General features: G+C 42.0%; 2 protein-coding genes across 3 annotated transcripts; both read right to left on the bottom strand.

Annotated features, from left to right (window-relative positions):
* Window positions 1–3,464: 3,464 nt before the first annotated feature.
* On the bottom strand, window positions 3,465–8,665 carry LOC130200048 (insulin-like growth factor I). 2 transcript variants are annotated; one of them, XM_056423996.1, is made up of 4 exons: window positions 8,019–8,665; window positions 6,728–6,876; window positions 4,960–5,146; window positions 3,465–4,078 (listed from the first exon to the last, which is right to left on the bottom strand). In XM_056423996.1, the coding sequence occupies exons 1-4, from the start codon at window positions 8,049–8,051 to the stop codon at window positions 3,854–3,856; spliced, it is 594 nt and encodes a 197-aa protein (XP_056279971.1). In that variant the 5' UTR covers window positions 8,052–8,665; the 3' UTR covers window positions 3,465–3,853. The 2 variants fall into 2 exon arrangements, with proteins under 2 accessions (XP_056279971.1, XP_056279970.1); XM_056423995.1 differs by having other exon boundaries at window positions 6,728–8,665.
* A 1,220-nt stretch (window positions 8,666–9,885) lies between these two features.
* On the bottom strand, window positions 9,886–14,048 carry si:dkeyp-110g5.4 (uncharacterized protein LOC561637 homolog). Its single transcript, XM_056423994.1, has 4 exons — window positions 13,981–14,048; window positions 12,689–13,243; window positions 12,318–12,449; window positions 9,886–11,191 (listed from the first exon to the last, which is right to left on the bottom strand). Exons 2-4 carry the CDS (start codon window positions 13,238–13,240, stop codon window positions 10,760–10,762), a joined length of 1,116 nt encoding a protein of 371 aa, XP_056279969.1. The 5' UTR covers window positions 13,241–13,243; window positions 13,981–14,048; the 3' UTR covers window positions 9,886–10,759.
* Between the last annotated feature and the right edge of the window lie 1,820 nt (window positions 14,049–15,868).

Genomic DNA, 15,868 nt, shown 5'->3' on the forward strand with positions numbered 1-15,868 from the left:
ATGTGATATTCATTTTTAGATCACTTTTTTTGTGCGGATGGAGTTTTTAGTCTTAAAACAATGTTCTAAAATGTAAATGTGGTTGAAGCCTCAGGCAGGAGAAGCATGGACGGGCCTTTCTGCACTGTATTTTCTGAAAAAGCAGATATTACCTCCTCACGCTCCGCTGCCACAAGGACAGATACAGGAGAACATTCCTGCCGACGGCTATGAGGCTCTACAACAGATCACCTCTTGCCAGATCATCGTGCAATAACTACAATAATAACTTCATATCCACACTATGTTGATCTGCACTTCACACATGTCATTTATTTACACTACACACATACACACACATTTCATTTGCACTACACACATACACACACTTTGCATTTTGCACACTGTCTATATTTGGTGTTTTTATATTTAGTTTAATTGTCATTAGTATTGTGTATTGTGTATGCATATATGTTGTATATATACATATATATTTTATTTTATATTTTGCTTTGTATGCTTCTATATCTTTCATCCCTGTTTTTATATTTTATTTTTTATTTTTTATTCATGTGTGTTTGGTTTATTGGTGCTGCTACTGCTACGACAAATTTCCCCTTGGGGATTAATAAAGTATATATCTATCTATCTATCTATCTATCTATCTATATTACTCACCATCTGTGGCCTTTTCACGGTACGGCCTGAAAAACAAGCTGTGCCGGCACTACCCGACCGTCCAGAATCCAACCAATATCCTGTCCTAAGTCACAGCTCCGGGAATGCTTGATCCAGCTGATGGACATTGCTGTCACACTCCAAGCTTGAACGAGTGAACTGCTCACGGTAGACAGCAGCGTCCCTGAACTCAGGTAGCCTCTCGAAGCACTCGACACGTTTCTGCACCGCGTAGAGAGAACAAAGCGAGTGCAGCATATCTCCTTGAAGCCATTAGGATATAAAGATGCTGAGGGGATTGTTAGCGTCGCCATGTTGAGCGGCAATAGAAGTGCCCCAGATCTTATAAAACCCTTTTTTTAAAGTGGGATCTGGATTCATACCAAGAGAAATTAAGTTACATTGAGGATTCCATTTAATATGTTTTACCTTTCATTTCTGTCCTTCTGTACACATTACATCTATTGCATCTGTCCATCCTGGAGAGGGATCCTCCTCTGTTGCTCTCCTGCAGGTTTCTTCCCTTTTTTCCCCCCTGAAGGGTTATTTGGGAGTTTTTCCTGGTCCGATGCGAGGTTTTGGGGCAGGGATGTCTATGTGTACAGATTGTAAAGCACTCCGAGACAAATTTGTAATTTGTGAAATTGGGCTATACAAATAAACTGAATTGAATTGAATTTGCTTTTTAGTTCCTGGGCGGTGTTGCATCAGTGAAGAAATGTAGATAATGCACCTGGTCACAGATACAAGCCACGACTTCCTCCAGTGCTCAAACTCCTTTAGCCTCAATGAAAACTGAGACTGCGTTGGATTGACTCTTCACAATCGATGCTTATTAAAGGGAGAGTTCACACCAAAATCAAAAAAGCATTTGTCCTGTACCTGTAGTGCTTTTAATCAATCGGTATTGTTTTGGTGAGAGTTCCTAGTATTTGTTGATATGATGATACTCAACTAGTTCAAAGCTCAACAAGCCTCAACAACCAGAAATCCTGATATCCGGTGACTCAAGATAACCCAGAGAATTAGTTGCGTTTCATGTCGGAACTCGATTCTCTCTGTCCAACTCCACATATCCACGACTGCGCAGGAGGAAGCGTGCATCTCCTAGAGACACAAGATGTCCGACCTTAGCTAGCTCAGAGCTAGCTCAGAGCTACCTTCTACGTGGTGATACGGTTGGTGGGTTTTGGATAGAGAGAAAATAGTTCCTACATTAATCCATGTCCAACTACACATATCCAAGACCTTGCGGGAGGAAGCGTGCGTCTCCTAGAGACACAGCACAAGATGTAAACATCAATGGCCGAGCTTTGCTAGCTTAGAGCTAGCTCAGAGCTAGCTTCTGCGCGGTGATGCGGTCGGTGGGTGTTGGATGGAGAGAACATAGTTCCTACATTAAACTGTTGAAAACAAAGCTTGTGGAGTTACAGTATGGTTAGCCTGTCACACCAAAACAATAAAACAATTGATGAAGAGCACTACAGAAAAGAGGAACAGTTAGTTTGGGGTATAAGTGTAGCCATTTGTGCTATCGGAGAGGGCATGGGTGGCTATCGAGGCTCTTGGAAAGCTCTTGGTAAGAGATGATAACTTCAGTCATGTCAAAGTAAAATGAGTCAGCCCTTTTGTGATCGCACCGACGGCCCACGCCAAAACAAAAGGTTGATTTGTTGTTGCGTGGTTATGAAATTGTATGAAATCTAAAACTGTGCGTGCGAGCAGCGCCCGAAGCCGCCGGAGGAGGAACGGCGTGACCTTCTCTGCTTTTTAAAGTTTTCTCACTTAAATCAAGTCATAAAGGAACATCACAAAGAATTCTACAGTTGTAATATTTATTATAATATCGTGTTGTCATAGTGAAATAAATAACGGTTGCATACAAATATAATAAACCCCATGCATTTTGACATGGACAAGTGAAGATCAGGACAACTGATCAGGCCCATTCAATAATAACTCAACTCGTAGATTCTGATGTCGGGCTCCAAAACACACGGTACTTCAATTCAGTCAAAAGTGCTATAATAAGTATTAAATTGCATGTGAACAGATGCTGTGCAGAAGAAAACACACATATATATATATATATATGTGTCACATATATGCCATACATCATAAATATACGCTAGTGTGTTGAAAAAGACAATATTGTTAGCTAACATCTCAGTGTCATGTTTAGCTCTCGGTTAGAAATAGCGCAGACAATAAGCACATTTAAGTAGACACCTCAGCAACTGATGTGACTGATGAACATAGTGCAGGAGTGGTGTTGGTGAAGAGGACACAAACACCACTCCGAATGCATTCAACTTCAAAACTGACTGTTTGCTGACGCGTTCATCACGACAAGCCTCATAAACCAAATCATTAGAATAGTAATGAATGGTTTAAATACAGTGGAAACACAAGGAGAAGAACCTCGTACCAAAACCTCACACGGTTCTTAAAAGTACAGTCCAGTAGAGCAGACTTCTCTCCCTCATCGTACTAACTTATACCTACCGATAGCAATTGTATCTATATATCTATCTATCTATATATATATATATTATTATAATAATAATTAACATTTACACACCATAGGCACAGCTACGGGAGCATATTGGGGTTAAGTGTATATATATATATATATATTATAATAATATTATTATTATATATATAATAATAATATTATTATAATATATATATATATAATAATAATATTATTATATATATAATAATAATATTATTATTATTATATATATATATATATATATACACTTAACCCCAAATTACTCCCGTAGCTGTGCCTATGGTGTGCGAATGTTAATTAGTCCCGATAGGCATGCGATACCTTGCATGGTAGCCCCTCCCATGAGTGTATGAATGGGTGTGAATGGGTGAATACTGTCCCGCTTTGAGTGGTCAGAAGAATAGAAAGCGCTATACGAGTAAAGGTCGATTCACCATGTAATGTCCCTTTGATCCAGAAAGACAGAAGTAAGAAGGACTCAGTGAGACGTTCCATTGAGTTCCAGGTTAGCGTAACATCAGCTCGCCCAGAGATGGAGTCCGGACTTCAGTTTCCCTCCAAACCGGTTTGTGATCCCTACTTGGTAGAGAATGTATATCACAACAGGCAGAACCAGTCTTTCAAACTAGCTGTGTCCAAATCCACTACACATATTGATGGTTCTTTTCACAAGGTCAAAGGTCACGATTTAACGGTCATCATTCTCCAAAGAGGACGACTCCCGGAGGTCGAAGGAGGCCTGCCGGTCGTGGTCTTTGCTTTAATCCTCCGGCGAGCCAATGGGACTTTGCTTTTCCGTCGAGGGGAAGCCTGTGTTTTCTTTCTGTCCGCTTCCCTCTTCGGACCGCCGGGCGCTCCCAGGTGCTCGGAGAGCCTCTTCAGAAACACCGCCTGGAACTGCTGAGTCTGCGAGACAAAAGATAAGAATGAGGAGTTGATTCAAGGACGTGCTGCTGGGGTGTAGCAGGTAAACGTGGCCCTGTGTGTGTGTGTGGGGGGGGGGGGGGGGGAGGTTAGTATTCAGCACAGACACTGACTGTATTAGGCTTCACTTGTTGGTTTTGCTTTAGCTATTCACCATTATGATTTGTTTTATCATTTAAACGACCGTTCAAAAGTTTGGGGTCACCCAGACCATTTTGTGTTTTCCATGAAAACTCACACTTTTAAGATCAAATTATTTGCAAAATAAATATAAAATCTAGTCAAGACATTGACAAGGTTATAAATAATGATTTTTATTTGAAATATTAATTTTGTTCTTCTTGTGGCTCAAAGGAAGGCCAGTTTTATCGCTTCTCTCACCAGCGTAACTGTTTTCAGCTGCGCTCACATAAAAAGGGTTTTCAGGGGTTTTCTTACCCTCCGTTAGTCTTCTAAGGCGATAACACAATGTACCACTAGAACACTGGAGATGAGCCTCGATACACCTCTGTAGAGACTTCATTAACAACCAGAGAATAGTCATTTACACATTAACTATGTATAAAGTGTGTTTATGATAAATGTAATGTTATCTTCATTGAATAAAACAGTGCTTTGAAAAATAAGGACATTTCTAAGTGATCCCAAACTTCGAACGGTAGTGTATATTAACATTCTACTAAAACCAATGAATATACTGTTCTCCCTTTTCAGAACCGGAGGTTGCCGTCGGACACCAAAGACCGTCCTTGACAGAAACAGGGATCCTACTCCACCCAAAAGTTCAGGTGTCATCACGTGACCAAAGTCCAGGTGATGACACCTGAACCAACTCCCTGGTCGAAGCCCAGAAGAGGTCGTACCGTGTGCAGCTGCGTGGCGGTACGAGGTGCCGTGGTTGTGGTCGGGGAGGCGGTCGTCTGCCGCCGCTGGCTCTTGGGTTTGGCGCAGTACATCTCCAGAAGCTGAAGTTCACAGCCACCCGCCCGACAGCACTTCTCCACTATCCCCTTCCCCCTCGGCCGAGCGCCGTAACCAGACCACGTCCCTCTACCTGCGCAAGGAGAGAGAGAGAAAAGTCCAATGGGAATCTTGTCTTAACTTCTTAACTTTAAAAAAAAGAAGAAAAATAGGCCAACTTAAATGTATGTGGGGGTCTTTTACACATGGTAGCAACTGATGAATTAAACGTGTTTAACTGACGCACGCCAGCCTGTCCTGAAGGTGCCGCTGGAGGTCAGTCTGGATGGTCGTGGCCACGATACAGAGGGCTCACGAACCGCCACCATTTTGGTTTTATTCTAAATATTTAACGAATATAACAAAGGATTCACACAGTTGAATCTGATTTAACTGATCTTTCCAATAATCGACCGATCGCCAAATGTGTTTGTTTGGCTCATTGAGCTCCCTCTGTTAAAGATGTATGTATCTATTGCGAAATAGTGCAAAATGAGTCGCTTTTTTGCAATAGTGTTATTTATATATATTATTATTATATAATTATTGCTATATGATCATGATTATATGTCAAATCGGATAATTGCCACCCCCAAACAGACGAAATGAAATGATCCTTTGGTTTCATAACACATTTTCGCCGCGCGTTAGCATGCGCTCGTTAGCATGCGCGCGTTAGCATTCAGCTCTCGAAGCGCCAAACTCCCAACGTGTGAGATATTGAGTGAGAACGAAGGGGATGGTCTTCGTTGCCCGTCCACACCTTTTCCTCCGTTACGACTGTGAAAGCCGCTCCGCTGCTCTCGAGATAACGCCGAGATGTTTGAACAACAAAGCTATCGCGCACCGAGGCAACGCGTTCTGGTGAGTACGCTGCCATTTTGGTGGATAGCGCGAGGGTGTATGGTGGCCTTGGTCAGAACAGAGCAAAGGTAATCAAGTGAAGGGTCATGTGAGTAAATCTGTCCAGGTCCATAACAATAACACTACAACAATAATAACCTTTTATATGAAATGAAACGATGCAACCTGCCAAGGAGGAGGAACCAATCCGCTCCGGTTCCATCTACATGCCGCACATTCGGATCTAATGACGAACCGATGTTGGATAAAACGGCGCAATCAAATGTGGCCCCGGATAGAAAGACAAAATCGCGAGATATTAAATTGCGTAAAAGATGTCGGGTCCAGATGAGCATTGTTGTGGCTGGTCTTTATGTCAATAAATGAGCTATTGTCGTGGCGCTGATAGCTTGCTCAGAGTTACTGCTCTTGGCATGATGGCCATGGCCCTCTGCTCCTGTAAGTGCGACCACACAGGGTGGAATAACCTTGATAGCACTTGTTGCTATTATCTTTTTCTATCTTCATTAATAACAGATAATTTATGTCATATGCATTTCTGTCATAACAAGACAGAATCTACCAATTTATACTTATACTTTTCTGTAAAACGTGCCATAAGAGCTACTCATTGGGTCGTAATGCAGAGGTGCCCGTTGTGTGCGAGCGATGGAAGATAACATCAAGTTGGTTTGACGTGTGTTTGAAGAAATATGAGAAAATCCAAAACCTTCAATCCTGCAAAACATGATCTGAGTACATGTGAAGGCTTGCAGGGTATCCCACGCCCCCAGACAGGTGCAACAGGTGGACGCCGTGGATGTGGACCTACCTATGTAGATCCCACGGTCCCCGCACACGAATCTGATGTCGTCCAGGAGGTCCGAGCCGCAGCGGAGCCGGGCCGCCTCGGAGGACGGCGGCCAGCCGGCCAGACACACGGCGGCGTAGAACACACACATCCGAACACACACCACCTGGAGAGGAGAGGGAGGAGCTTTGAATACGCCAGAGCCCATCATCATGCTCTTCGTCATCATCACATCCAGATGTTTCCTGTACCTCGCGACATCGACAACACTCCTTTGTGTCGTTTGACGCATAAACAACACGTGATAACTGGAATTAAATGAAGTTATCTTTGATAACAGATTAAATTGATAGAATAGACCTCATTGAGACGCGCTCGCGCCGATACATCTTAAGGCTGGACTAATGACAGATTAGATAAAAGGATATTCCTTGAATTTTGGGCTTTGAAAACCGCGTTTCGACACTTGGCGGTGCTCTTCGTGACCCGAGTGATGGTCAACCGTAACTTTGGGGATTTTGACTAGAACCTCAGATGAATTGGTGGACTATGAATGCATTCTCTGATATTGTTTGAGAGGATGATAGCGCTGAAAACTAACAACTCTCTTTGTCGTTTTTTAGACCCAGACCTACGAGGTTACAGGATTATAAACAGTATACTATCGTAGACTAGTTTTAGGAACAGGGGTACACGCCATCACGCCTCCATCCCTTGAGGACAGTGAAGTGCGGTTGGAGCGAAGCACCAGACCTCGAGAAGACTCGATTTTGGTCAACACAGTTGTACAAGGAAATTACATTTACAAAATATCAATCCTAGAAAATTCCCATCGGCATTGGCGAGTCAGGCCTCTGAATTCATTCAGTCTGTGACTAAAGTCCATGAGCAGGATCCAAAAAGCTGAAATCTTGCTCTGTGTGACTAAGTCCAAGTCATACTTTCATTTATTTCATTTTCAATAATTGATTGAAGCGGGTTTTTAAATTCTTCTGACATGAGGAAGATTCAGATTCTCAGTAAATTGTGATGAGATTACTTCACTTCCGAATGATTTCCGAAATATTTTTTCTCGGAAATAAGAAACAATGAGTAAAAAACAAAAAAAAGGGTAAATTCTCAGACCGTTTGAACCCAAGGAATATTAACCAAAAAACATTCCATTGTATCTTCGTCTGCCTTCCATTTTCTCCCTCTCATCAGAACCCGCAGTGACAACTGGACTTCAGACCGATGGCAACACTCGGTTGGCTTCGGCTCGACAACCAGCTGCTGCTGCTCATGTCTTCAGGAGAGTCATGGTCTTACCTTCAGCATGGCGGGAGGGCGTGAGGAGTGCATCCCGTCTGTGTGGACGTCCTCCCCGCCAGACCTGCCGTCTTATAGTGCGGCGGCCCGGAGGGGCAGGGCGGTCTCCTCCCCGCACGCTCAAATCTCATCTGGAACTCCTATCAGAGGATTGAAACACGCTGTCTCTGTTCTGCTGTGTTCCTATCCAGCGTGTGAGAGGATCTTCATCTTCGTCACAGACACGATATCCTTAAAAAAACAAACTATGTAGTCTGGAGCCAACTTAAGAATACGAAAGGTCCTACAGTAAATCCTGTAATAACATTTCTTTTTGAAATGATGAAGGCACTTGCAAATGACACGGTGGTACGAACTGTGAAGCATACTTTGGTGTTTCATTTTGACCTTTTTACTTAAGATTGAATTAAAATGTACCAAAACAGTGAGGATGAGGAAGGTGTCGGGTAATTAACGACGAGAATATATATGAAAGACATTTAAATAATACACGCAGAAAACATGAAGGTTCCATTTGGAACCGAAAAGGGTTCTTCAGAGTGATGCTATAGAAGAACCAATTCTGGTTCCACATAGAACCTTTCACACCAGGGTTCTTTAAAGAACCATGTCCTTAAATAGTTCTTCAAAGAACCTATAAAGGTGTCTCAAAGAACCTTAAAAATGGTTCTTTAAGGCACCATTTATGGTTCCACAAAGAACCATTTCCTAAGAGTTCTTTAAAGAACCTATAAAGGTGTTCTTCAGCAGGTGATGGTTCTTGGTAGAACCACAAAGCCTTTCAAAGAACCATTTATGAACCTTTATTTCCCTCTAAAATAAAAAGTTCATCTGGTTTTAATTGTCATCAAACACTTTTAATACTGTGAGGTATTTCTTTTATTTTGTCTCGATAGTTTTTTAAATTCTGTGTCGCAGAACAAAAGCTAGAAAGTGGAAGAGCACCGAGGCCGATTCGATCCTGGCTTTCAGGACTTGTTCAAAGTTCTCAGGACTCGTGACCGGTTCCTGGGTTTTAGGACGTTTTAGGACTAATCCCTGGGGTTCAGGACTCGTAACCAGTTTCTGGGTTTCAGGGTGTTTTAGGGCTGGTTCATGTGTTTCAGGATGTTTAAGCTCGTTCCTGGGTTTCAGGACTCTTTACTCGTTTCTGGGTTTCAGGTAGTTTTAGGACTCGTTCCTGCAGCACTCTAAACTTCTGTCGTCACGTAAGTCTGTGGCTACCGTAACTTCTGGAAACAAATAATCAAAAAATGACGTCTTTTATGAACCACTCGTTCCTGGGTTTCAGGACTCTTTACTTGTTCCTGGGTTTCAGGTAGTTTTAGGACTCCTTCCTGCAGCACTCTAAACTTCTGTCGTCGCGTGAGTCTATGGCTACCGTAACTTCTGGAAACAAACAATCAAAAAATGACGTCTTTTATTAACCACTCGTTCTTGAGTTTCAGGCCTTGTTCCTCGTTCCTGGGTTTCAGGTAGTTTTAGGACTCGTTCTTGGGTTTCATGTAGTTTTAGGACTCGTTCTTGGGTTTCAGGTAGTTTTAGGACTCGTTCTTGGATTTCAGGACGTTTTAGGACTCGTTCCTGGATTTCAGGACGTTTTAGGACTCGTTCCTGCAGCACTCTAAACTTCTGTCGTCGCGTAAGTCTATGGCTACCGTAACTTCTGGAAACCAAATTAAAAAATGACGTCTTTTATGAACCACTTCTTTTGCACTTCGATGGAAAGCGTCAGGAAGTGGAGGACAGGCGGGAAGGAGAACTCACAAGGACTTAGGAAATGACACGTGTGGTGCTCAGAGAACCTTCCACCGAGGACCTTTTCTCTTTCAGGAAAATGTATAAAACTCACAGAAAAAGAGCGCAGTGACCCATGGTGTAGTATTTAATTTAAGACTCACGTCCGAAAACAGAATCAGACCTTCAAGAGGCAATTTTCAATGTCTTCACAACGTACAAATAAACAACAAACTCAGCTCCAGGTTGTACCGCCGGGAATCCATGACAGAAATCACAGAAAGACGAGGTTTAGACGGACTCTTTGTTCAAAGGTACGAGACCAGTGTTCAGAACTAGTGATGGGAACAAATAGGATTGAGAGAAAGAGGCGTTTGGTCCATGGGCCTGATGCATCCCTCGAGCAAAGGTCAGGGGTCAGAAAACAACAGCATGCGTCCTCCGCGGGAAATGTCAAGGAAGTGTGACTACTCGTTTAAAAAAGAAGGGATGACCAGAGGAAGGAAAGTTATCCTTCAACATTCAGAACAATATGAGATCAGGACGTCCTGTCAGCCGTTAGACTCTGATCACGTGACGTTGTGTTTACGGTGAACATGAGCGTCATCGCGTTAAGATGCGTTCACGTGTCGGACTCGAATGAACATAGTAGTTTGAAATAGATGTTTTCACAACATAAATAGATATTAGGAGATAAATAATAATCAGTTTACACTAACTGATAATACAGCGTTAAAACTACTAATGACAATATTAGTTAGCATATATTATCAGGATTTAAAAAAACAAATTAAACATTTCCTAAAGAATTTTTGATGGTTTTACTGAAATTATTTTTTTAGGACCGAAATCAAATCGTCTGGATCCTCGTCGCCCAGCTGCCATCAGAAGATGGATCGTCGATGATTGGCAATTAATATCGGGGGCAGAAAAAAAAACGCGTTGTGCTGACCGATCCTCGACTCCGATCCGAGCCCTGAGTTTTACGACGGCGCTCGTGGCGACTAGTGGTCCGCCATTTTGAGCATCTCCAGTTTGGCCTTCTGGCGAGCGATCATCTCCTCCCCCGCCAGCTGCCTGAAATCAAACTCCTGTATGGAGGCGGAGGCTCGAGCGGATCCCGGAGGCGTCCAGCTCGGGTTGCCGCCGTCGTTGGGGTCGCCGCACTCACCCCCGCCGCCGCCGTCGTCGTTGGCCGCCTCCTCCTCTTCCTCAATCTCCTGCTCCCCCGGAGGCCGAAACCACCCGGCCGCCTCTCCTCCTTCCTCCGCGGCCTGCTCTCCGTCTGCATCCCTCTGGCGACGGACGTCCGCTTTGTGCGCGGTCGTGGTCGAGGACACGTCGCTTCCCTTGTGCGCGGTGACCTTCTTGTGCTCCCCGAGCGGCGCTCTGGGCGCGCTGCGTTTCTCCTTGGGCCTGCTGTCGTTCAGCAGCTCCTGCAGGACGGACCGAGTAGTGTCACATCGCGGGGACGACAATCAGAGCAACGGTACCAAAAAAACAGCTGACAGCAGAAGATTCTGAAGAGTTACATGGTAAAATATATGTATGTATATATATATATATATACTGATAGTGAATATATTTATTTATAAATAAATATATATATTTATATACATATAAATAAATATATATATATATTTATGTATAAAAGAATGTATATATATATATATATATATATTTATTTATACAAAAACATATATAAATATATTTATATATATAATTATTTATAAATATATATATATTTATACATAAATATATATATATATAAATATATATATTCACTACCAGTGAAAGGTTTTAGAACACCTCAATTTCTCTTAAAGGAAAAAGCTAAACTTTTGAGGGTCCGTCTGTCTTCCTTTGTTAATTATAAGAGCAATATATACGATTTCCTGCAGGACAATACTATCCATATAATTCTGAAGAGGGTGTAGTAAGTTGGTGTTCCAACACTGCTTTGATCCAGACGTAGGGTTTGTAAGTAATCAACAAAGGTCGACACACCTGTAGGAATAGTTAGCATCAACAGCTGAAAGTTGTTTACCCATTCCTGAAAATTACCTATTTGTATAACTCTGAAATGTACATTATTTTTCAGTTTTTGGTAACCTACATTTTTCTCGGTTTAACCTCTGGCAGTTTGCCGCTGACCTTTGTACCATTTCAGGTTTTTCACTGGACTTTGCTTGCATTTTTTTTTAAACTGGAAAACTTAAGCATGCGCATAAATTCCCCACCCGCCACCCAGAGGAAGGAGTGAGACCTGCCTGGACACGTCACCCCTCTCTACTCGTCCCTGACTGAGCTGCTAGGTATGCTGCTCCTGCCATGACATCATCCATTCACCATCCGTACCCATGATCCGTCCTCGACTGAACATCAGATAAGGCACACCTTTTTTAAATAGCTTTTAATTGACATGTTTTTTATAAATCAATTTGATAAGTCTCACTTATTGCCGACTCCTATTCTTTGTTAAAGCATTTTTTTGGAAACTGTATTACCTAAAGTTCTCAAAAACATGAACAAAAATGACTCCATCATTATTCAGACGCCTACCTGGTCCGTGGTGGAGGGATGTCCTGGTTTGGTGAGACGGTCCTTCAGCTGTTTTGAGGTCTGGGGCAGAGCGACATGAGATTTCTTCCTCTGTGGCTCTGCAGGTTCAAGAGGAGCCGGGGGGGAGCGGCGCTGCGGGAGGACAGACAGACAGGTCTCAGATATGAATGTCAGACATATGCTTCACACGTGGTGCCATCTCCGATAAGAAAGGTCAGAGTGAGGCAAAAAGAGGGTTCTAGGTACCACGAGTGTCAGCTTCTTTCAAACCAACAGGGTTTATTTACCCTCTGCGGTGCATGATTGTTATCTAATGGCGGCGTGATGCTAGATTAAAAGTCACACAGACGAAAAAATTTGAAGATCGTCACCTTCTTGAGGCTTTTGGACGATACGGCCGATGTCGAAGGAACGGACGACTGGGCAGCCGGCTGCGGTTCGCTCGCCTCCGGTCGCCTCCGATTGGGATTCCTAATGGACAGGTAAATGCGCCCGTTGTAGAGGATGATGGCGTCTTTGTACATCCGCGGCGCAGAGCCCCGGGGTAGCGGGGCGGCGTGAGGCGCGGCGCCCTTTTTGCCCGGCATGACATCCTTAAGCACCTTGTACACCGCGTGGTTGGCCGAGACGAAGTTCATTTGGACGGGACCCGGATTGGCCCGGAACTCTCTGCCCATCAGCGAGGACAGGTTTTCGGCGGCGTTGTCTCCGGCGTGGGGGGCCAGCTTCTGGCCTTTCCTTCGTATGACCGCCGGACAAATCCATATGCCTTCCAGAGAGTCCGCGAGCTTCCCGGAGCCCTTCCGGACGGACGCGGGGAGGCCCATTCGGCTGAGCACCGACTTGGGTAAACTCCACAGAGGGATGCTTTTCACCTCAGCTTCCACTGGGATGTAGATTTCAAGTTTTCCAAGGAGGTCCATGCTCTGTGGACACATTAAGAGTTACATTTAGAGCTATAGATGCGGCTCAAAACTGAAACTACATGTATTTTACGACATTTAGGTGCAAGACTTAAACAGTTCTTGATTTTATTCGTTAAAATTATCCTTTTAAAATATTTTTAAAATAACAAATTGACACTATTTCCCCACAGTTTCAATGTGAAGATGTTTCTGGTGTGCATCATCATAAATGTAATTTTTAAAAAAAATTCTTCTGACATCAGGAAGATTCAAATTCTCAGTAAATTGAGATGAGATATTTGTAATTATTTTTGGGATTTTTGTTGAATACTTGAATGAAAAAAGATGAATACTAAATCATTTTTAAAGAATACAAAATAAATCAGACAGGATATTGATCACCGGGCTAGAACGACTTTTACTTTGAAATGCATCCCTCAGCTAGCATAGGCTAGCGGTTACTAGCATGGAGCTATTAGCTATTCGCAGACTCTGAATAAAAAACATATTTGGAAGACAATGACACACTGGAGTATTATTATTATGTTCGCCGTCTTGTCAGTTAGGTAATTAATGGCGTTACTAGCGATTCAAGTGAAGACTTCCTGCGTTGGCCTTCGCGTTCCGGTGGCCAACAAACGGCCAAAATGTTACCGGCACCGGGCAGAATGACGTCGAGCCGAACCAGAAGTTCTCTTTCGGGTTTAAATGGCTTTGAAACACTCGCTTTGGTCTACATGAGATATCGGTGGCTTTACCTTGATGGACTTTAAACGTATCCAGCTTCAGTGTTGTGTTGCATTTTCACTTTGTCGTAAAAAAACCCCAGGACTTCCGGTTCCACACCCTCCAGAATAAAAGTCACTATAAACGGCACAGCGCGCACACACGCGCAGAAGCAGTACGTCCTCTAGGTTTTCTTTCACCACACTTACGTGTAGTAATAACATTTGAAACAAATACAAATAATCACGACTTTACAATTGCTCATGTTGTACAATAGTGACACACAAGGACTAAAACCAATTGTACATTACTTCTTTAATTGTTAATGATTAATTCCGTCCTGTTCTTAAACCTGAATTATATGTTGAAATTATCATGCCGTCGCTGATAATTATATCGTCTAAATAAAACATTGGACAGTGTGGTTGTACTGCGGATCGGTGTGATCACTTTGTAGATATGCCTATCGAATACTAAATGCCATACCTGTCCTTCAGCTAGATCACTTTAACTATTCTTTTATTCTGAAAAACAGAAGCCTGGCAGATCACTCGCATTGCTTCCGGTTGTGTGTGTGCGTGTATATATACATACACGTACACACACTATTTGTGTGGATACACTAAATATAAATATATATATATATAAATATATATATTGTTTACAATATAAGTGCTAAAACAATAATCAGCAACATTATCTGGTTTCAGCTTCTAAAATGTCACGATTGCTCAAAATATTTTTTTGAATTATATATGTTTTCTAGTAATTATATCTATTTACTACAATAATTGTATTTATTCTAGCAACAATAATTATATTTATTCCAATGCAATAATTAGATACATTATTGTGGTAGAATTTAATTTATTATATTACAATAACATTATTTATTTAAATAAAATAAATGTATTATTCTCGTGCAATAATTGTATGTATTATATCATCAGCTCTCTACTGATTGAAGCGTCTGCTTGGAGGTATGTGCAACAGCAACTGCAGAATTGAGCCTGGACTCTCTTCACTATTAATTAGTGATTAACCTTGGACCTCAGGATAACATTTGATAATCCTAATCCTCTCCCACAACATGTAATGTGTCACGATTATCACGGACGGCCAGCTCCTGGTCCAGGTTACGTCCAATATTCCCTCCACCTTTGACCCCAGACCCTCGTAGTATACCTGGCGTCCTGTTCCTCGACACCTCTTACAACAGTACAACCTAAAAAGGAACATTTCAAACTGCAACGCAGCTTCAAATACCAACTCATTGATGGCCTTGCTGTCGGGATTTTTCATAATAGATCCACTTCACGGACAGTGGGTGACGCGGCATTAACTGCACGCGTTGTTTTCCCACAAAGATGATTTAACTATAATTTATGCTGCACATGCCTGTAAATAAAGGCTTAGGGGCCACCATCATTACAAATACTAACCTTTCTTGAGGAAGGTCATCCAGGTCAGTGAAACACGTGATGCACTCTTGATCTCTGGCTTGCTGCTGGGACAGGCTGTACTGGTGGTGCTGGTGATGGTGCTGCTGGTCCTGGTGGCAGCAGTCAACCCTATAGTTACTTTACAATATTTTATTTACCCACATCAGTTCGTAACTAAAACATTTTTATCAGACTTATTTAAAACTATCCACGGTCATCACAACTCTACTGAACTGATGACTTACTTTCAGATGAATAAAACGGGTTAATTTATCTTAGTTTACATAAATAATGACAGATAATTTATTTTAATATATATTACAATGTATTATATAATATTATAATATATATATATATAACATTATAATATATATTATAAATATTCATATATTATAATATAATAAATAATAATATATTATAATAATATACAATAAGTATATTTAATAGACAGTGGGTAATATATATTAATATCAAATAA

The sequence above is a fragment of the Pseudoliparis swirei genome, chromosome 9, assembly GCF_029220125.1.
Source record: "Pseudoliparis swirei isolate HS2019 ecotype Mariana Trench chromosome 9, NWPU_hadal_v1, whole genome shotgun sequence".
NCBI classification, from domain to species: Eukaryota; Metazoa; Chordata; class Actinopteri; order Perciformes; family Liparidae; genus Pseudoliparis; species Pseudoliparis swirei.